This window comes from Lepidochelys kempii, chromosome 3, assembly GCF_965140265.1.
Source record: "Lepidochelys kempii isolate rLepKem1 chromosome 3, rLepKem1.hap2, whole genome shotgun sequence".
Classification (NCBI taxonomy): Eukaryota; Metazoa; Chordata; order Testudines; family Cheloniidae; genus Lepidochelys; species Lepidochelys kempii.
This window is the reverse complement of record NC_133258.1, coordinates 4,432,030-4,453,786: the sequence shown is the minus strand read 5'-3', so window position 1 is coordinate 4,453,786 and position 21,757 is coordinate 4,432,030. Positions and strand designations below refer to the sequence as shown.

The following is a 21,757-nucleotide window of genomic DNA, read 5'->3' as shown; positions in this document are numbered from 1 at the left end:
GAGTTGCTTTGAGGTCACTTCCATGCTCAAGTGCTGTGCAATGTGTTTGCTGCAGGACTCCATCGTGACAAAGCTGCAGACAGACATTTCCACCATGCTCAAACTCGGCTTGTCTCACTGGGAAAAACTCACCGAGAAGCTGTCAGGTAAAACTCTGCTCTCTCTTCCTGGGCATGGCTGGAGTCAGAACCCTCTCTGCCCCAGTGGTATGAAATGCTACAACAGCCTGCCACACGTTCGCTCATGTGCAGGCTGCCCTACAGGGGGCAGCTGCTGAACCAGGCCCTGACATGACATTTGAGTGCGAACTTGCCTGTATGTATGGGGAGAAGTCCACTACCTTAGTATATGGAGCCGCACTGTGTGGGGAAGCAGGAACGTCCCCCCAGCAAGGGCTGGATGGCTCAGTGGGGCTGAGGGAATGAGCTCTGAAACACCGTTACTCCACCCTCCCTCCTTAAAAAGGGGTCTAATGCAGAAGATCCCTGTGAGGGCAGGAGCTGCATTTTATGCAGATTCAGTGACCCCAGCCAAGGGTGTCAGAGCCTTCCCAAGTCGGGGGGAAGGGTTTGGGGGGCCCTGCCCCTCCCCCTTCCCTTTCCCCCAAAGCCCCGTCCCCCACAACCCCTCATCTTCCCTCAGAGATCCTACCTCCGGCCAAGCTGGAAGATGGAGCAAGGTCTGGGTGCCAAAAGCAGTCCCCTGCCTGTGTCTCCATCCCCTGAGTCCCCCACCCAGGGCAGATGGAGAATCCATGGCTCCACACAGCTGCCCATGGTACAAGTCTTACCATGGCCAGGCTGCAGCTCCGAGCCCTCCCGCCACTGGCTGGAGCCGGGTCAAGGACAGAGCTGTGCGGGCAGCTGTGTGGAGCTGTCGCGGACACTCCACCTCCACCTGCCCTGCGCTGGGCGGGGAACCCAGGGGACGGGAACACAGACCGGGGGCTGTTCTCAGCCCACACCCCAGGCTGGTCAAGGGTCCGCCGTGGGTCCCACAACTGCCCGGGCTCCCCGACTGGGCTCCAAGTTAGCCTGACCATGGGATGGGGCCTTGGAGGGAAGAGGAGGCTGTCAAGGCTGAATTCCCACTCTGGCACTTAGAGTGCAGAAGGTGGAGGCCTGCAAGGATTTTAAAAAATAATACTTTCCACTCCAGGCTTGTATTACACTCCAAAAGTTATAGCTTTTCTCTGAGCTTGGCTTGGTAAACGCTGCCACCATTCAAATACAAAAAAAGCCATTGAACCCAGGAAGGAGCACTTGGGAATTCCTCCCTGTGGGGTACCCTCAAGCCCTTTCACACACACATCCCTCCGGGGAAGACCTGAGAAAGAAAACAAAGGAAATTAGCTGTTGCCACCAGCTAATCAAACAGCATAGACACAAACCTGTTAGGACACCAAAAATCCAATCCTGTTCTTAAAAAAGGTAAATTTTATTAAAAACAAAAAGGAAAAAAATACATCTGGAACTTAGGGGCTTTTGCTAGATTTTAAAAGAGCAATTGCAAAAACTAGGCACCCAAACTAGCTTTCTTGGGGGTTCAGCTTAAAGGTTACAAGCAAACAAAAGCATCAGGGGTTAGCACAGAGCAGATCCACAAGCCAAAATAAGAAATAACCCTGATTGTGTCTAACTAAACATGCCCTATCCAAATAATTTCTTCTAGGTATGGAAGATGAATTTCCATACCTGCTTCAAGCCTTACACAACATTCCTGCATTGGTGCTTCATGTCTCCTTCTCCAGAGTACAACAGACAAAGGGGACTTTTTTCCCATTTTAAAAGGTTTTAGCCTCCCATTGGCTCTTTTGCTCAGGTGCCCACTCCTTTTCCTTTATCTGGGGAACTTTGTTAACCCTTTACAGGTAAAGTAAGCAGAGAACAGCCACCAAGAGGGATTTTATAGCTAACTGGCTGGCTGGCTGTTCATAAAAGGAAGCTCCCCCCCCACCCCTTTTCATTTATTACAGAGGGAAAGGGAGTGGGGTCCACCCTGGTGAAAAGTGCATGGGCCTGGCCTGTCCACTTTCAAGAAGTGAGAGACCTATGGCCTCCCTGACCCCAAAACTTGCCTCATACAACAGTCATGGAGGGGCTGCAGATGGAGCAGGGAGAGTTGTATGGCAACCTTACACCCTGGCCACCCAACCAGAGACCTCCATGCATACAGCCTTGACACTCAGGGTAATTTCCATTGACTTGGGTGGCTGGGATAAACAACTTGCCCAAGGGCTCACAGGGATGCTGATAGAGCTGTGAATCAAACTCACATTTCCTGAGTCCTAAGCCAGTGCCTTAACCACAAGGCCATCTGCTGTTGCTGATTTTATTGATTACTTCTGTGTGGCCTTGTGTAAATTACTGAATTGCTGTTTCCCCATCTGTGAAATGGGAATAATGAGACTTTACCCACCTTTCCAAAGTATTTTTAGCTCTATGGATGAAAAGCCCTAGGTGGGTGCTAAGTATGATTAACTCAAGAGTAAATAGATTAATAAGAGTGGAGGTTGTCTGCAAAGGCGTATGACCCATCTGCAACTGCTATTGGCAATATCCCCAATGGCTGGCAACGGGAAACTAGATGGGGAGGGCTCTGAGTCACGACAGAGAATTCTTTCCCAAGTGTCTGGCTCACGTGTCTTGCCCACATCCTCAGGGACTAACTGATTGCTGTATTTGGGGTCGGGAAGGAATTTTTCCCCAGGTCAGATTGGCAGAGATCCTGGGCCGTTTCACCTTCCTCTGTAGCACAGGTCTCTTGCTGGTTTGAACGAGAGTAAAATGGTGGATTCTCTGTAACTTGAAGTCTTTAACCCATGATCTGAGGACGTCAGTAACTCAGCCAGAGGTGAGGGGTCTATCACAGGAGTGCAGGAGGTCAGACTAGGTGATCATGATGGTCCCTTCTGGCCTTAAAGTCTGAGTCTATGAGGTATTAAGGCCCCGATCCAGCAAAACGCTTAAATACATTAAATGTATTGTTTTCCTTCGTTTGTGTGGGGGATTAGAACGTTTTCCTCACTACATAATAAAGGGAAATGGACAATTCTTGTTCAAAACAAAGAAAATGAACCATGTTTTAATCTGCTGTTCTTTTTTGCAGACTTACAGGATGAATACCAAGAAATTGAATGGACTCACAAAATGCTGCAAAGAATGTGACGTTCTTAAAAAGAGACATCAGAAATTCTCTATCATAAAATCTGTGTTTTAATGAGCTTGTTAGAGACTTTTTTCTGTAATTGTGTGTGGTGTTAATTGAGCTATTTCAGTGAATTATTTTCTCTTGTTTAATAGTTTGTAAATCTGAAATTTAAAACATATTTTATGTAATTAATTAGAGCATGAAATATAGGTTAAATGTCCCATCATGGAATGCTGAGAGAGTAAAGATACACTCTCATTTCATGAATTTACAATGCATTGTAATAGTAGCTTGTAGGGGATTACCATGTTTTTATACTCATCTTAGTCAAAATACTTTATTCATAGATTTTAATTCCAAAATACAGCATGTGCAAAAAGCGCAGCTTGCTAATGGTGGAATCAATTGTGTACACGTCAAATGCAAACTTGGATATGTTATAGCAACAGAACTACAACTGCTCAGGAAATTATTATTTTCTGCAATTTTTTAAAATGTTCAGGTTTAGGGGGGAAAAAATCTGCAAATTGTGTTATTTGCTAAAAAAAAAGTCAGTTTTTTTCCTGTGTTTTCATGAAAACCAAAAATGTTCCATGAAATGGACTTTATTTGCTAAAATTTTTGTTTCATCAAGAACATGTTTTGATGGAAAAGTTTCTACCCGCTCTTGTGATGTCCTGTCCCTTGAAATGTGCAGGGAGTTCTGTGCCAAAGCCTCACTTTCAGGTTACTTTCAGTTTCGCAGCCAGAGCAATAAAAGCTAGCACAGCAGACCTCAGCTCCCTCTGTCTGAGTCTGTCTGTCTATCTGACTGGCTCCAGGAATATAACATTTGACGACATGCAATTTATATCCCACGATAGGATTGCCAACTTTGTAGTATTTAAAAACTGGGCACTCCAGCAGGAATGCAGGAACCTCCCCTGTCCTGCCTCTTCCCCCTGAGGTCCCGCCCCTACCCCGAGGACCCACGCCTGCCATGCCTCCTTCCCCAAGGCTCCACTACCGTTCGCTCCTATTCCCCCCCTCCCTTCCTCCGTCATTTGCTGCTTTTCCACTCCCCCAAATCAGGAGGGAATCTCATCTGCAAAGCCAGGATTGGGAGCTGCAGCCGCCTGATGCAGGTAGGAGGTGGCCCCGGCTGAGTAGGGGTTGGCATGGGTGATAATCTGGTACCTCCCTGCCTCCCCCACCCACAGTAACCGGACACTGGGTGTCTGATCAGTAGATCTGACTGGACACTGTCAGGTCCTCTTTTCAACCAGACTGGGCACCTGGCCATCCTATCCCACGAGTGTCCAGTGCTCCCACTGCATGACCAAGAAGATGAACAAGTAAGCAAATAATGCTATAAAAAGGGGAGTCACTTCACCTAGAGGTACAGGCTGTCCTGGAAAAGCAGGAACCAGCCAGCTAGAGAAGGAGAAGTAGGGAAATAAAGAGAGAATAGCAGCTAAGGGTTGTGCAATTACTGCCAGAACTGTTCACACAGAGCAGTGCCCTGTAAGCAGGCAGACGGATGGATGGATATCATGCAAGCCGGCACGCCAGCGCACAAGTTAGCCTGCATTGAGGGTCTATAGCCAGCAGAGGGAGCCCAAGTACAAGCAAAGGCGTGTGTAAGCACAGAGCCAGCAGTGGGATCGAGCACGGATAGGGCCTTAACAAAACAATTCCCTGTGGAAAAGGCGTCCAGGAGGCGTGAAGTCCAGCGGGACAGCAATGAAATGGCACCGTTTGTGGGCAGTGTTGGTGAGTTCAACAACACCTGCGAATCGTGGGTGGTTTATCTCCAAGGTTTTGAGCAATTGGTAACCTGCCACACGGTTCCAGACAGACAAAGAGTTTCAGCCTCGTTGTCAGTGATGGGTCGAAAGGCAAACGGACTGCTGCATGACCTCTGGTCTCCAACTGTCCCTGGCATAAGCGCCGACTTTCTAATGTGTCAGAATTTCATAATGTGGGAAAAGGTAAGAGCTCTCGAGACACTGACCAAGACCTAGCACTACACGTATTACCAGAAGCTGGAAACAGAGATAGCATCTGGGTCAGAGGTGGCAGTCCGATCTCCAATCAGAGCTGGAGTCAGTGATGGCATCTCCTTGATTATCTTTGGAATTTGGACATTCCATACCTATCTGCATTGTATGCATTTTACTTGGTGATGGATCGTTGCCCGTTACTTTCAGTTTTTGGACTATATCCCAGAATTCTGTCATTAGCTGCTACTTGTGTGCAATGAAGGGCATTGCTACTGTCAGCTCATTCCTATACTATTCAGTTTCATAAAGGGACTAAGCATGGCAATGCCGATGGGCTGTCGCACCTGCCATGCCCAAGTTCTCATCAATCCAAGGACACTTCAGGTGAACTGTTCTATCTCAATTTGATGGATAAGTTACCCATCACTAGCACAGATATCAACAAAGAAACCATGAAGAATTATGTGCTTTCTCTTGTGAAGGGGATGGTACTACGAGGTACAGTGTTGGATCAAAAGAATCCCTAGTTTACACAATTGTGAATTATCTGTGAATCACAGTTGTGTCTGATGGGGAATGCGAGTGATCATTCTGAAATCACTTCAGTCTAAGGTTTTGGAAGCTGTTCAAGACAGTCATTTTTTTCATTGTGTGAATGAATGCCATAGCTCGGAGTCCAGTCCGGTGGCCAGGGAACAGCCAAGTCATTGAAAGGAAGGCAAAATCCTGTACTAGGTGTCAACAAATTCAGCATGATCTTGGCCCAGCTCGTCTACACACTGGGTTCTAGCCCTAGATTCTGTGGACGCGTATCCATGTGGATTTTGCTGGACCTTTAGAAGATTACATGGTTTTGGTCATAGTTGAAGCCCATTCAAAATGGCCAGAAATTTTTAGAATTACTTCTACTATAGCTACCAAGACCATTAGATGTCTTTGTACCTTGTTTCGCTCGTTTGATGTACTGTTACAGTTGGTGAGTGAGAATGGACCTCAATTCTGTTCGGAATGATTTCAGAGGTTCCTAGCTTCAAATGGAATTCAGCACATATGCTCAGCGCCTGACCATCCTGCTACAAACTGACTCGTCAAACACTTCATACAAACACTTAAGCATGCCTTAAAAGCTAAAAAGTCTATTCTAAATCATTAGCAAAAATTGGACAATTTCTTGGTTGTCCACAGGAACACACAACATGCGACTACCCAGGAGTGACCCTCAACTCTTTTCTTAAAGCTATCTTTGTGTACATGTTGGGACCTGCTACATCCTATACTTCCTCATCTGTAGTGAAATCCGAAGCTATGCAATTTGTTTGACAATATGAGACTTGTCATCGTTCTTTTGAAGTCAGAATCTCAGTGTGGACTCACAACTATGGCTGTGGAGCAAAATGGGAACCTGGAAAACCTGTAAAATGCATGGGAACTCTTTCATTTGTGGTAGAACTTTCTGATGTGGGGTTTGTTTGTTTTGGGGAACAACATATGGACCAGTTGCAGCCTCAACTAGTACCAGAGTCTGGGGATGTTCCAGTAAGACTTTCTCTTCCTCCAATTGAACCTCCTTCCATTACAACCTCTAATTTTGATGACTTGGTGGAAAAAAATGTTGGTACCAGATCCAGTTGATTCCTTACCCCCAACTGTTCCTATTGTTCAGGACACTGTCACACCACCATCACTATGTTATCCCAAGAGAGTGTGAAAATCAGTTGTGCACTTGAACATATAAATTGTTTAGTGAGTGAGTTGCTATTCCAAGGCAGAATAATTCCTTAAAATTTAAGAGCCTGTGGTAATCCCTAACTCTTAGGCCATGTCTACACTACAAAGCTTTTCTGATGCATGTTGCAGGGGCATACAGCCGCCACAGTTAATATATTGCTTGTGTGTGTTCACACTTGGCTCCTTGCCCCACTGGTGGGCATACTCACCAGGAGTGCTTGTGTCAATGCACAGGTCACTGCACCATGGGTAGGTATGCCTCTGAGCAATCCACCACCATTCAGTGTGCCGTCTTTGGGGTCGGTTTGGCAGTGCATGGTGGGGCATAAACAAGTCACATATGGGTGACTGGAAGTAAGAGGTCAACTTCCCACAATGCAATGGTCTCTAGCCCATAATATCATCTCTAGCCCATAATTTTTGTGCCTATTTTCAGTTTCCCAAAATCCCACGCTTGCCGTGTTTCTGTCCGCCATCTCTGACTGAAGCATGGAGCCAAGTATGAACCTGCACAAGCAATGCATCAACCGCAGTGGCTGTATGTTGACATAGGAAGAACGGCCGAGAACATGACGATTTCTTGGGGGACAGATTGCTGTGGGACGCAGCACAGACCAAATCACGGTTGTTGGCAGAATTCACAGAGCAGCTGCAGATGGTGGAATGCTGCTTCTGGGCCCAGAAAATGAGCACTGGGATCACATCATGCAGGTTTGGGATGACGAGGAGTGGCTCTCTATTCAAGTCTGATGTAACACTGGCTCGCAGGATCTCAAAGAACCAGTCCTTCCACATCCTCTTTTTTTCCCCCTCCTCGTCTAGGAGAGTTGTTACACTCACCACAGCAGTAGATCCCTCAAGGCTGCAGCCACAGGTAAAATACACTGCGGTACCATTGTCAATATAGTATGTACAGAAAACAAAACTTAGGGTTCATAAATCCCCCTTCCCTTGCTCAGACAAGACATGCTTATTGGCACTTCTGCTTCAGCGTGCTTGATCAGGGTGACTATTACCTGCCAGTGATAAGGGAATCGGGAAGGAATTGCTGGGATGCATTGAACTGAGTATAGGGCACTGGCGGTGGGGATGTTAGCTGAAAACTCTCTCCTGAGGGTAACAAAGGCTGCTGGCGTCCGAGAATCACCCGGGCCCGTATGCTGCTAGCCTGTGTACTGCAATGGTGCCTGCCGAAGTTACCGCCGAATGGCATGGGAAAGTGTCCTACCGCGGAAGAAGAAATAAGGTTGCCATCTCTAGAAACCTTCGGGTGAGGATTGCAGGTACCTCCATAGAAGTTTCATGGAGATCTCTCAGGAGGATTTAAAGGACATCCCTGTGTACATCAACAAACCGGTCTGCATGCCTCCCACCCCAGGCCAACTCTACAGGGGAATGAAAAGCAGATAATTCTACCTCTCTTGGCTGTATTACTACCTCTTCTAGGAGGAGCAAATTAATGAAAATCCGATAGCTGTGCCCTGATAAGTTGGGGGAGCCTTAATTGTAATGGGAAATGTATTTACACATTTACCCAAGGTTCCTTCTCCTGCTTGACTGCAGGGACTGGCTGGACAGCAATGGAATCAAAAACAGGTCCTGGCTTGCAGCACAGCTGGACCGCTCAGTCACCTGTTCCCCATATTCCTCCTCCTCTTCCTTGCTCACCTCCTCATCCTCCTCGCTGGTCGTTCAGAGGCCTGTGACTCGGGATCCTCTGAGGTGTCCACAGTGACTACAGAGTCATGCTGAGGTCTCCGCCAAGTATGGCTTGACCGTCTTTGTGAAAGTGGTAGGTCTGGGGCTCAGCACCTGATCGATTGTTGCCCCCTCTGGCCTCCTGGTGTGCCTGCCGCAGCTCCTTGGTTTTCACGCGGCACGGCTGCTGGTCCCTGGTGTAGCCCTTCTCCTGCATGCTCCCAGCAATCTGCTCATAGATGTCGACATTCCTACGGCTGGTTCAGAGCACAGCCACTTCTCCCCACAAGCCCAGGAGATCCAGTATCTCCAGGCAGGAGCGTGTCTGGAGCGTGTAGCTGGCCCAGGCAGCTGGGCACTTGCACACAACCGTGGAAGCTGCTAGGTGTGTTCACTCAGCTGGAGAATCATAGAAGCATAGACTATCAGGGTTGGAAGGGACCCCAGGAGGTCATCTAGTCCCACTCCCTGCTCAAAGCAGGACCAATCCCCAACTAAATCATCCCAGCCAGGGCTTTGTCAAGCCTGACCTTAAAAACTTCTAAGGAAGGAGATTCCACCACCTCCCTAGGTAACGCATTCCAGTGTTTCACCACCCTCCTAGTGAAACAGTTTTTCCTAATATCCAACCTAAATCTCCCTCACTGCAACTTGAGACCATTACTCCTTGTTCTGTCATCAGCTACCACTGAGAACAGTCCAGATCCATCCTCTTTGGAACCCCCTTTCAGGTCATTGAAAGCAGCTATCAAATCCCCCCTCATTCTTCTCTTCAGGAATCAGGGAAAGGCATTTCAAAAATGGGTTTTAAATGCGCTTCTGGTCTCCATGACCCCTGGGCAGTGGAGTTTGCAACTGTGACCAGAGCGGTCAGTGTCAGGCATTGTGGGACAGTGGCTGGAGGACTGGAAGGTTTGACATAGGTAACGCAGTGTCTACACTCACACTGCGTGGACCTCCCTACATCGACCGTGGCTCAGTGCCGCTCACGGAGGTGGTGTAACTATGTCAGCGTGACAGGGCACTTAACGTTGGTGGGAGACAACTTTAAGTGTAGACATTTGCACAGCTAGGTTGACACAGGGGGGCTTATGGTGACCTCACTTTGTGCTGTAGAGCAGGCCAGAGTTCGGTTATTTAGTGTTTGCTGTTAGCCATGTGTGACGGGGCATACTCCCCACAATGGCCCTTCAGGAGCTGAATTAGACCAAATGGGCCCAGTCAGCCAATTAGGCTGCAAAGGGAGGAGATTTAGGCTGGAGGAAGCTAATTAGAAGGAAGCTCCCCTGTGAGGGAACAGGTGGAGCCTCTATGTAGCTAAGAGGCAGTAAGGTTAGGGTAGCTGCAGGCTGCTTGGTAAAAGGCTCTGGACTGGACCTCAGGGTAGAGAGCCGGCCTGGGTCCCCTACCAACCCCTGCCGAGTGGTGCTGTTCGGGGCAGTGAGCTAGAAGACTGCCTGGGTCACTGCAGGAGTGACAGGATCAGGCAGCGGGTGAGAGAAATGCCTGATGCCTCTTGAAGAGAAGAGACTTTGAAGGTCTCCACCCCAGAAGGGGAGACTAGTTAGTGACCTGGCCAGAGGGCTGAGTCACAAAGAAGCTCCTGGGGCAAGAGAAGGGCTGCAGACTGAGAGACAGAGAGATGGTGTGCAACCACAGGGACAGACCCCAAGAGTCCAAGAGTTTGGGGTGTAGGAAGGTGCTAAGGGCTGGGATTGAGGGGTTTGGAGGGTGGGAGGGGGATCAGGGCTGGGGCAGGGGGTTGGGGATTGTGGGGGAGAGGCTCAGGGGTGCAGGCTCCGTGCGACACTTACCTCAAGTGGCTCCCGGAAGCAGTGGCATGTCCCTTTTCCGGCTCCTACGCAGAGGCGCAGCCAGGCGGCTCTGCACACTGCCCTATCCACGGGCAGCACCCCTGCAGCTCCCATTGGAGCGCCGGAGGGGGCCATTGGAGCGCGTAGGAGCCAGAGAGGGGGCATGCTGCAGCTTCCGGGAGCTGCATGGAGCAGCCCCCAACCCTGCACCGAGGCTGGAGCTCGCAGGCTGGCTTAAAATGGGCTGTAGTTTGCCCACCCCTGCTGTAAACAATAATGTTTTTGTGTTTGGAAAGCTTTTTAAAGTAGAGCGGAGGAATGTGATGTCCTCTCCCTTTAAATGTTCAGGGGGCTCTGTGCTCTCCCCCACTCCTCAGTGCAAAACCTCACTCTCCTGTTAGTGTCTATTGTGCAACCAGAACAATGAAAGCTACCACAGCAGACAGCTGTGTGTCCATCACCTCCCTCTGCATCCATCTGTCTGCAATAGCTCTCAACAGAACATGTTTTAATGACCCTCTGGGACTTCTCTGGGCTGGATCTTGAGGTCTTTGCTCAGGAAAGACTCTCATTGACTTCAGTGGGAGTGTTGACAGAATAAGGACTTCACGCCATGGCCTGGTATTGTCATGGTGTTCCCTCCCCCCGTGCAGTCCTCATACCACGCAATGTGTATGCACAGACCCCCGCTCTTGCCCACAGTCCCACACTGAAGTCAATGGGGGTCTGCAGGGGAGTGGTGGTTTGTGCATGAACCTGCCTGCACAGGACTTCACACTTAAGGTGAATTTCAAATCTGACTCTGGTGTAAATCAGGGCTACCCCCACTGAAGTAAATGGAATCACAAGGTGGCAAGAATGGCCCACAGGGGACCTAACACTGCGGTCGGTGGAGTTGCGCCCTGAGGGAAATCACCATCTCTGGCCCTTTCTCTGCACTTGGGCCCAAGCCAGCTGCTTGCCTTGTTAGAAAACGGTGTAATGAAATGTGTTAGACAGAGACCACGCACACACACACACACAAATGTTAGAAAAATGAATATTCTATCAGGAAATAAAGGAATTTTTACTTTTTGCTTGTGTCTCTGCTGATGCAGCATTCCAGAACTTAACTGAAACAACTTCAGGGTTGCGTGAAATCTGGCTTGTGTGTCTGACTTTGTAAAACCTTGGTCCGTGTAAATGGGGTGTCATGAGGGAATTGGTAACTTCAGGTGCCTCCCAAGGCAACCTAACAAGCAAAACCCAAAGCCACAAAAACAGACCTGTAAGATAAGAGAAACTGGATGGAGCTAGTGAAATGAACAGCGGAGAATAGATGATAGAAGTAGACAGATAAAAATAAGTTTTCATAGGATAAGCAATAATATATTAGTTTGGGGTTGTTGTTGTGATTTAAGTATAAGAAAGTTTTGGGGTTGGGGTTTCAAGTAGGCAGGTACACAGCTGAGCAAGCTGAGTCTGCACCACATTACGGAAGGGGGATAAAAGCCAGGTGCCTGACAAGCGGAGAGGGCAGAAGAACTGGGGTGAAGAACGTAGCAGAGATCAGCTATTTGAAAGGAGTCACCTGTCCTCAGAAGCGGTAATTTGGCCAATTATCTGTTTTGCCATGTATATGTGATTCATACAGGTAAACACATTGTCTTAAAACGAACCAAATAGCAGCGCCAAGAAACCATTTTAGCCTAAATGGGAGTGGATGTAGTTTGTCACCCAACAGCGTTTTGAATTCCTTTAGTCTTTCAGCAGGGCCCCTGTGCCACAAAAGTCTCATCATGTCGGCCCTCTTGGGTCCAAACTCCAAAGGAGGATGAGGAGTTAGAATAATACAGGGTGTAATAAGGGAAGCTGTCAGCGTCTGCACAGGGCAGGTTTGTTCCTACCTCCTCCTGTTCCTGCCAGGAGCTGGCAGCAGGGGGAAACCTGAAGTCCCTCTCCCTTCTACTGTTACTGCTGTGTCAGGAAAGTAAGGCAGGCCCCCACTTGCCAGACAGTATTGTCTTTGTTTGCCTTAAGCGTCCTCCTGGACACCAGAAAATGATCCTCTCTCTGAAGGAGACCTCTCCACCCGGTTCTCCTGTCACAGGCGCTGGTATCATCACTGAAGTGCAGGCATTTGCTCTGTATTTACATTGGCGTAACTGAGACCAGAATCTCAGGCTGGATCCAACACCCCTTAATGGGCCTCTTCCCTTTGACATCCGCCAGCCTTGTTCAGAAACACTGTGCTGCCTTCTAAAAGAGTCAAAGAAGAGTTCAAAGAGAGACACAACTCACCACACCTTGGTCTAGGCTGGTTCTTTCCAGGCTCTGGTCATACCACCCGCCTCCCAGCAGAACCCACTAACCTGCAAGCAGGACTAGGAAAACCTCCCCTCAACACACACTCATAAGGCAATAGCTTGCAACACCAACACAGTCCTCAGTGCCTCACAACATCGATTATTGCCCAGTCCTGTCCCTTAGCTCCCATGAGGGATGGTGCAGGACAAAGGGCCCTGCTCCTGCAGACTCGGAGACTCCAGATGCTGGAACAAGCCAGCAGCTTCCGGCTGGCCCCAGCCGCTCCTGTACAATCCAAGCTGCCTCTCTTTTTAACTGCAGTCTTGCAGCCTCACGCCCACTGACTACAGCCTTCTCTCCTTAAGGGCCGATCACCTTCCTTTCCCCGTCCCCTTGGGTCCTCCCCTCCAGTCCGTGCTTAGATACCAGAGGGAATGTGAATAAGGGAAGAGCTTAGCTATGCACAGAGGTTCTTGTCCTTAGAGGTACGAGGTCACTCGCTGAGTTGCTTTCTAGCCTTAATCAGTTCTGTATGGGGCCCCCCTGTCCACAAGGGAGAATACACCCCAGCCCAGCCCACCTGCTGACAATCAACTCCCCTCCCCCATCGAGTAGGCGTGGAAGGGGTTAAAAGCTGCATCAAAGCAGTGTGTGGGGGGAGGGGGTGGTGAAAGCTGCTGCAGGTGGGCAGGGTAACAGGGAGCTTGGGGCCACGGGGGTGTGGTGGAACGCTAAACCTGTTGTACACCGATCAGCCACTAAGAGGCGCTGTTTGTGACATACCTTACCGGAGCCAGTAACAGCCACACCTGGCCGTGCATCAAAACAGACACACCCCTTGATGGACGCTCTGTAGCCAGGCCAAATCCGGTACACAAGCCGAGGTGCTGGGAGCAGCCCTGCAGCCTGCTGGGCACAAGGAGTCCATGACGGTGCATCTCATAGGAATCACAGAGGGGCTAGGCTGGGGGCACTGCTGAGTGAAGGAATCCGCTGTGCTCTGGTTTCTTTAGGGGAGGGGTAGACCTGGCCCTGGTTGGGGGTTGTGGGGCTGAGTAGCCATGGGGAGGGGAACTACCCCATGTACTGCAAACACTGCTGCCAGCCCCTGAGCTCTAGCGGGGGGCAGGGGACTCCTTCCTATGCACTGCCCCCTGGGAGCACATGGGCTGGGAGGACTAAGGGACAGGTGGAGTGTGGGTGAGGAAGTGCTTAGTGTTGTTTGTGGTGAAACCAGCCCTGGCATCTCTGGATCTGTCATCCCTGGTTCCCAAACTTGAGCCCGCCGTGTGCTTAACTACACTGACAGGTAGGAAGTTTTTCCTAATCTCCAACCTAACCCCACCTTGCTGCAATTTAAGCCCATTGCTTCTTGCCCTATCAGAGGTTCAGAAGACCAATTTTTCTCCCTCCTCCTTGTAACAACCATTTATGTGCTTGAAAACTGTTATCATGTCCCCTCTCAGTCTTCTCTTCTCCGGACTAAACAAACCCCATTTTTTCAATTTTCATGTTCTCTAAACCTTTAATCGTCTTTGTTGATCTCCTCTAGACTTTCTCCAACTTGTCCACATCTTGCCTGAAATCGTCCTCCAGTTGAGGCCGTATCAGCGCGGAGTAGAGCAGAAGAAGTACGCCTCGTGTCTTGCTTACAACGGTCCTGCTAATACATCCCAGCACGATGTTTGCTTTTTTGCAACCGTGTTACCAAAAAAAATAAAAAATGAAGCATTGCAAACCAACTCAATGGCAGACCCAGATCACCAGGAGGCAGGGCACCGGTGAACGAGCCACAGGGATCACTGTGCCTCGAGTACAGACAATGCCCTTTGGGGGCCACAAGGAGAGAGCAAAGAAGACAGCCCTTCGCCCTGCGCCTGGGAAGTGATCGGCCAGGGCGATTACACTGATGAGAACGGGATCACGACCAGCCTTGGCTGAAGTGGGGTGAGATAAGTTGCTCCAGACAGAAAGTGAGCCTGGGAAGTTGTTCTTACTCTCTGGAGAGCGTGTTCTGGTTTGGATGTAACCTCTTGTTTTCACTGTCCCTGCTCGCTATCTCGTGAATCTCTGCTGATAACCGTGTTGTTTCCAGTATAAATCTCCGTGCAGGTTGCTGACCCTGAGTTGAACCCTCCAAGCTGGGGTGTGCACGACTCTCTTGGGGGCAGCAGACCTGCTGTTGCAGTGAGTGTTGAGTGGAGAAGGGGGCTGGGCGCTCCAGGGGAACCCTCCCAAAGTGAGTAGGGGAGGAGTAGGGAACGGGCAGCGCCAGCCCGAGTGGATCTGCCGGGGGTTGGCCGTTCTGGCTCGCTCTGCTGTGGGTGTAGCCAGGAATGCTTTGCATGCTTTTCATTCTCCTGGAGGCAGCTGCTTTGGGGCTGGCCCCTGCTAGACACCAGTACAGCTCAGGGCGCTTCCCCCTGCAGCCGGCTCTGCGCGAGGAGCACTCTGCGAGGTGCGGAGCCTCTCTGGGCTTCCCGGGGCCAGCCCCACCGAAGCGCGCCTGGGGGTCGATGGGGAAAATGGCACTGTCCTTGTTTATTGGCCTAGAGGCAGCAGCTGAGCGGCCCCCATGGGCCATCCGGGCCCCTTTGTGCTCGGAGCAGTGCACGCATGGAGTGAAAGGACAAAGAGCTCCGCATCGAAGTGTGGCTGTCAAACCAAGGCATGCTCCCTCTCTCAGAAAGCATGCAGCCCCTGGAAAGCCACGCCCAGCCGTGCGGATGAGTCCCTGAGATGAGGGTCTCAATGACACGAGAAGCGTCCATTGGTTCACAATAGCCAGAATCCTGGACCTTGCCTCTGTGGCCTATCTCTGTACACTGAGGTGGGTTTTCTGAGAAGAAAACGTACACTAGTGTAATACAGTGGCTGCGCGTATTGGGTCTTCCACTGGATACCTGAGCCGCATAGAGGATAACAACCTACTACTGCTACTGGTTTTTGGAGTGGCTTCAGATTTTTTATTTCCACAATCCAAAACACTGTAGAGGCTGTTTTGAGTCTGTGAGTTCCCCAGTGTAACCCAGACGTCCCCGTGAAGCTGGTATACCGCACTCTCTACTGCCCCGTACGTTAAACAAACTCTGTTACCGAGCGTGCAAAGAATCTGTGAGTTCTTTAGCATGTTTTCAGGCTGGGCTATGAATGCCGCATTGTGTCCTGTACGCTAGTGTATGGACAGTTTGGCTTCTGGCCACATTTTCGCTGCAGCCCCCCATCCTGCTGTTTGAATGTTGGCTATGAACCACAGACCCTGTACGATCACCCTGTATAGACTCATTCCCAGTGCACCAGGTGTGGCTAAGGCAGGAGCTACCTGACAACGGGCTTTAATGCTAATTCTAGCTGTAAGGACAGAGGAATTGGTGACAGGGTACATGGACGTGGGGAGGAGCTGAGGCTATTTCCAAGCCATTTGTGGCTTTGAGAAAACCTATTAAAGCTCTGTTTGGTGGGACTAGAGGCAACCTAAAAGTAAAAGCCCACTAGGGGGCGGCAGGACTCCTGGGTTCTATTCTCAGCTCTATCCCTGATCCCCCTCTCCATGCCTCAGTTTCCCCCAAACTTTTTTGCTCCAGGCCCAGAATAGCATTGAGGTTGTTTTACACACATATCGCTGTAGACAAGGGAGAATTACACCCACTTCCCTTCCCCCTGGGCAGTTGAGACTTAAATCATGACTCTGTAAAATCCTATCAGATGCTCCCCTGAGACAAAGCGCTGGGAGTTTGTCACAAAGGGGGGCAGTGAAGCCAGAGAGACTCTGATTTTTCTTTTCCCCTTTGTCAAGTATCTTAGGGCCAAGGACCTTCCCCTCCCAGCCACTCCTCCCTCTCACAAAGAGTTGCTTGAATGAAGTACAGGACACAACAGCAGTTGTTCGTGGTGGAAGAGACCATGTGGGGCTGTGAACTGGGCTTCCCAGCAGAGCAGACTTCTGGGATTTGGCTGCCGCTGCAGAGGATCGTAGCTGCGAGCTGGAGACAAAGTGATCTCAAAGCGCAACTCCAACCTGTGGCCTCCGGACTAGTGGATGAGTTCCACATGGCAGCAAAGCGTCAGCACCGAATTCTGCCTTCAGCCCCGGTGCCTGGCTTTCCCAAGGGCAGCAGCCAGGAGGGTGTTTTTTCCAATCCACAGGGGGTCGCCTCTGTGCTGCAGGGGGAAGGGCTTTGAGTTGAGATTAAGGAAAACAACAAAAAGAAAGAACAAAAGTAAAGTCTGCATGAGAGAGTCGTGTGGGGGGAGAAGGGGGTAGGGATGTTAGCTACATGTAATAGACGCCCCCGTCTGCCTTGGTGTGTGCATGTGATCTCCCCGTCCTGCTGTGTGTGCATACAACGATGCTGAGAACACGATGGCGGCTGTCTGCTCACACAGGCAGAGCACTCAGAGATGGAGGCAGAAAGCCGAGAGTTCATATACTTTATAGCCACAGGGACCCAAAGAAGCCCCCAGGTTTGGGCTCTGCAGCCCACAGGAACTTGGGGCACCAGCCTCACTGTTCCAGGAAGGTCCCTTGATGCCGCTCTGACAAGGTCAGGGGCAGACGCGACCCACTAAGCGAACCTGCAGCCCAGGAGGGCTCCCCAGCGAGGTGGAGCTGGGGTGAGGTTCTGCATGTGGAGGAGAGGCCAGGTGGGGGCACAGACAAAGTGCTTTGCACGTCAGCCATACTCAGCTTCCCGGGGCCTGTAGCCAGCCACGGGGAACAGATTGTGAGTCGGAGCAGCCCTGAGGCTGCTCTAGCCGACAGCAGGGGCGGCCAGTGTCCAGCACAGACCCAGGCCATAGCAAGGGTAAAAGTACCTGAGCACTCCCTCCGCCTTTCTTGCCCCAAGCACAGGCTCGGGGTGTCCGAGAGCCTGGAGCAGTTGACACGTTCCCCGGTCGCCCTGCTCATTCGGGAGAGGCTACGTCAAAGGGAGACGGTTTCTCTTCCCTGTTAAATCATTCTCATCCTGCTCCCAGGACTAGGACGAAACCAAATTAAACAGCCTGGCCCCTCCCTGGGCCTCACCTGGGCAGCTCCGCGGAACCCAGCCCCGGGAGCTAATCCAGAGACAAACCCAGCTGGGCTTGCTGCAGCGTGAGACCATCCAGAGCTGTTTGCCAGGGACAGCGAGACTCTGCCAGCGAGGGGCACCGTGCCCATGGCCTTATTAACCCCGAGGCCAGGGACAGCCCAGCCTTGGCCCAGCAATTCCCAGGGCGCCATGTGGCAGGCCAGCTGCCTGCCGAGGGGCGAGGGGACTTGGCCTTGACAATGGCTCCTTTCAGCCCCTGTCCATGGCACAAGAGGGGCCCAGGAGCTGGGACGACGATGCTGGGCAGAGGGGTGTGCCCTCAGGGTGTGTGTGGATCCCAGCTGAGAGGGCTCTTGAATGTCAGGGGACAGATGGGGGGCGGGTAGGAAAGAGGATCATCTTCTGGTCCATCCGTCCCTGCAATGACATTAATGACATTGGTACAGTAGCTGGAGGGCTGCAGGGAGGCCCTTAGAGCAGTGGTCCCCAAACTTTTTACCTCTCACCCGCCTACCCCCACCCATGGAGCTGGGACGGGACTGCAGCAACACGGCCAGGGGTAAAGAGGCCAAGGCTGGGACCCCAGCTGGGGAGGGAGGCGGAAGTGGACCCTTGGCCAGGGTCCGAGGCCTGCAGCCGTGGCCAGGTGCAGATCCCTGGGTGCAGGGTGGGCATCTGGGACTGCAGGCGCGGGGCCAGGAGCGAAGTTGGGTGGTGCTCTCTCCACGCTCCCTGTGGGGGCTGGTCCAGCCCCCAGCCGTGCCCCCTGAATGTTACTCTGTGTCCGTCCCCCCCCCCCAGAGGGGCATGCCCCACAGATTGAAGACCTCTGCCTTAGAGGGAGGGGGGGTTTCTTCCTCCTTTTCCTCCCGCTGCCAGGCACAAGGAAGCTCATGTCCTGCTCTGAGGGGAAACAGGGCCACGGTCCTTCCTGGCAGGGCGGAGGTATTCGCCTCGCCGCTCAGAAACACTGAGAGGTGCCGGGGAAACGTCTGTGCAGCGTCACGGAAACATTCACGCTTCTGCGAGGTGGGGCTGGGGTCTGCGATCCCTGTAACCCCCACATCTGCTGTGGGGCTATGAAGCCAGCGTGCCACTCAATCATTAGCCTCTTGGGGGGGAGGCGGGGGAAGGGAAATACCCTGGCAAGGTGTGTCACGTCTTCCCTCTATCCACGGACACACTGGTTGGCTCACTGGGGGATACCAGTCTACTATGACTACCAGCCAGTGGAGTTACTCTTTAGCTTGAGTGCTAGACAGCTGTGCTGTCAGTCCTGGGTTCAAACCCAGCTGAGGGCTCCCACTAGGGCTAGTGCATGTGGCTGGAGTGAGGGGACTGCTCTTTGTGCCATCCTGACCCTTCCAGCGTGGGGCGGGATGGGGGGGGTAGGGCAGGGAGGGGCGGGATGGGAGCGGGGGCAGTATTTCAGGCACGAGCTGGGGACCTGGGTTCCGTTCCCCACTCTGCTGCAGGCATCCTGTATGGCCTTGGGCAAGTCACTTAGTCCCTCTGTGCCTCAGTTTCCCCTCTGCCCATGGGGGCACAGCCTTTCCCACTGGCGGGAGGATAAAGAGGACGGTGCTCGGATACTCAGGGGCCGAGAGACCATAGCTAGGACGAGCCCCTGGCTATTTCGCTGTGGGTTTCGCCCTGTTATGCACTCCCCCTGTACGCCCTCACTGTCGCGTCTTGGCCACAAGAGGGCGCGCAAACCCTCAACTTCAGCCTTGGCAACTCCTCCAAGAGCCACAAAAGTCCCCTGCCAAGGAGCAACTTCAGTTCACAGCAGCCCAGCCCTGCAGCTGCCTCTGGCTCTGCGAAGCATCCTTCGGTGCCCTCTTCCCCCAGGCATGGGGGCTGCATACAAGAGCCGGGCAAACCCACCCGGCTGTGGCACTGGCTGGTCCTAGAGCAGGCCTGGGGGCTCCCCCCTCACTTCTCGCCTACTGGGAAGGAGCCTGGAAGGAGTCGGGAGGATTTGGGGAAATCTCTGTGATCCCCCTGCGCAACCTTGCGAGAGGCTGACCAGCCCCAGCCGACTATGGAAGGAGCTGCCTAGTTCTCTCTTTTCTTCCCTTCCTGAGTTTCTGGAGCTCTCTGTAAAGCACAAAGTTCTTTCCCCCTCCCTTGGCCATGCTGTCTCCTAGGACCTAAGCGGAAAACCCCTCGTCCGTCCAGCTGCAAGATTTCAACCTGCAGGTGAGTCCCTTTCAGACACGGCTTGAGCAACTTCTACAGGGTGGCCCGATTTCCCATGGCCATGGGTGGGCCGGTGAGCTCGGGGGTTCCCAGAGCGGCTTGGGAAGGGATGCACTATCGAAAGAGTTGCATGGGAAGGAGGGTTATCTCCTGGTGAGAGCAGGGGGCTGGGAGCCAGGACTCAGGGGTTCTCTCTCTGGTTGTACGGGGTAGTGGTTAGAGCAGGGGGCTGGGAGCCAGGACTCTTGGGTTCTTTCTTTGGCTGTAGGGGGTAGTGGTTAGAGCAGGGGGCTGGGAGCCAGGACTCAGGGGTTCTCTCTCTGCTTGTACGGGATAGTGGTTAGAGCAGGTGGCTGGGAGCCAGGACTCAGGGGTTCTCTCTCTGTCTGTACGGGGTAGTGGTTAGAGCAGGGGGCTGGGAGCCAGGACTCTTGGGTTCTCTCTCTGGTTGTATGGGGTAGTGGTTAGAGCAAGGGGCTGGGAGCCAGGACTCAGGGGTTCTCTCTCTGGTTGTACGGGGTAGTGATTAGAGCAGGGGTTTCGGGGATCCAAGAGGCTGCTACTTCTGTGACCTTGGGCAAGTTACTTAGGCCCCCCTTTTCCAAAGTGGCCACCAGTTGTGGGAGCTCAAGTGTTGTGTCCCCAAGCTGGCCCCCCCTGCCCCAAGAGAACCCACCACGGCTCTCAGAACTGTGGCCTTCACCTCACTGTACCTGACTGTGCCCCTCTGTAAAACCGGGGCAGCGACACCGTCCCTGCCTGCTCAGTGCCTCAGCGCTGCCCAGGAGCTGCCCACGTACAGCGTGTGATGCACTAAGTCGCTAGCTGCCACCTCAGCCCCAGCCCTGCGCCGGGGGCCCGTGGGGCCGGGAGAGCCCTGTCCCCCCTAGGGAGAGCACAGGGTGGGTCTGCCAGTGAGCTCCGGCTGGGCGTGGAGGGCTTCCTTTGCGGGCTGGGTATGTTCAGGCGGGTTCCCCCGCCCGCCCAGCTGGAGCAGCGGTGCCCGATGGAAATGCCCAGGGTTTCTGCGCCATGTGCCAGGCACGGTTGGTTTGGGCCGGATGGCCCGGCTGGATCTGTTTTTCAGAGACTAAAGAACCCGCCTCTCGCTCGGCGCGAATCCGCGCTGGGGTGTGAATGCTCCGCGAGCGTTCGGTGCAGGGCTGGGTGTGTGTGAGAGCCGAGTGGAGCCGTTTCCAACCAGGGGGGACTCGCTGACCAGGGCAGCCCTGGGGGTCCCAGAGCAGATGGAGACGGAGCCATTTGCCCCGGGAGTCTCGGTAAATAAACCCAGAGGAGTTAGCAGGTGGCAGCTGATGGTGGCTGGAGCCAGAAGGGGCCCGGAGGGGGCTTGGCGGAGGGAGCAGGCCCTTCTCCACCACAGCCAGCGCTTGAGGGGCACACCTGAGATGAGTTTGGGGATGCTCAGCACATTCCACCTGGCAGGCTCCGCTCAGACGGAAGCAGCCCCATATTAACCCCCTCCACACCACAGCCCTTGTGGAGAGTGCGCTGGGCCTGGCCTGGCTCTCCTTGGCCAGCTGCGTCAGTCCCCCCAGTGCCAGGCCAGTGTAATACCCCCCATCCCCACCTAGCACTGCTTTACCCCCATGGTGCAGGCCAGCAATACCAGGGGAACGGCCGGTGGGGAGTGGGGCCATCAGGCCTGATTCCCTTTCCCTGGCACCACGCTGACCCTGATAAATCTCTCCATGGAGCCAGCCCGACTCCCACCGAGGGAGGGACTGTGGGATCAGCCCCACTGGTGCCAAGATGGGTCGGCTGGCTCGGTGTTAGCCGCGATGTCGCAGGGCCAGGACATCCTGTAAGAAGGTTTTTGGATGGACCCAGGCTAGTCTCTCTA

General features: G+C 52.5%; 2 protein-coding genes across 2 annotated transcripts in view; both read left to right on the top strand.

Moving 5' to 3' along the window:
• Positions 1-4,460, top strand: part of NUGGC (nuclear GTPase, germinal center associated) — a 92,589-nt gene extending 88,129 nt beyond the window's left edge. The window contains exons 19-20 of the mRNA XM_073335534.1: positions 56-146; positions 3,109-4,460. Of these exons, the coding sequence (XP_073191635.1) occupies positions 56-146; positions 3,109-3,167 (150 nt within the window). The 3' untranslated portion in view covers positions 3,168-4,460. The remainder of the gene's footprint in view (positions 1-55; positions 147-3,108) is intronic.
• A 15,027-nt stretch (positions 4,461-19,487) lies between these two features.
• The window catches only part of SCARA5 (scavenger receptor class A member 5), a 137,482-nt gene continuing 135,212 nt past the window's right edge, over positions 19,488-21,757 (top strand). Inside the window, exon 1 of the mRNA XM_073335533.1 lies at positions 19,488-19,893. The gene's annotated coding sequence lies outside the window, so the exon portion shown is untranslated. The remainder of the gene's footprint in view (positions 19,894-21,757) is intronic.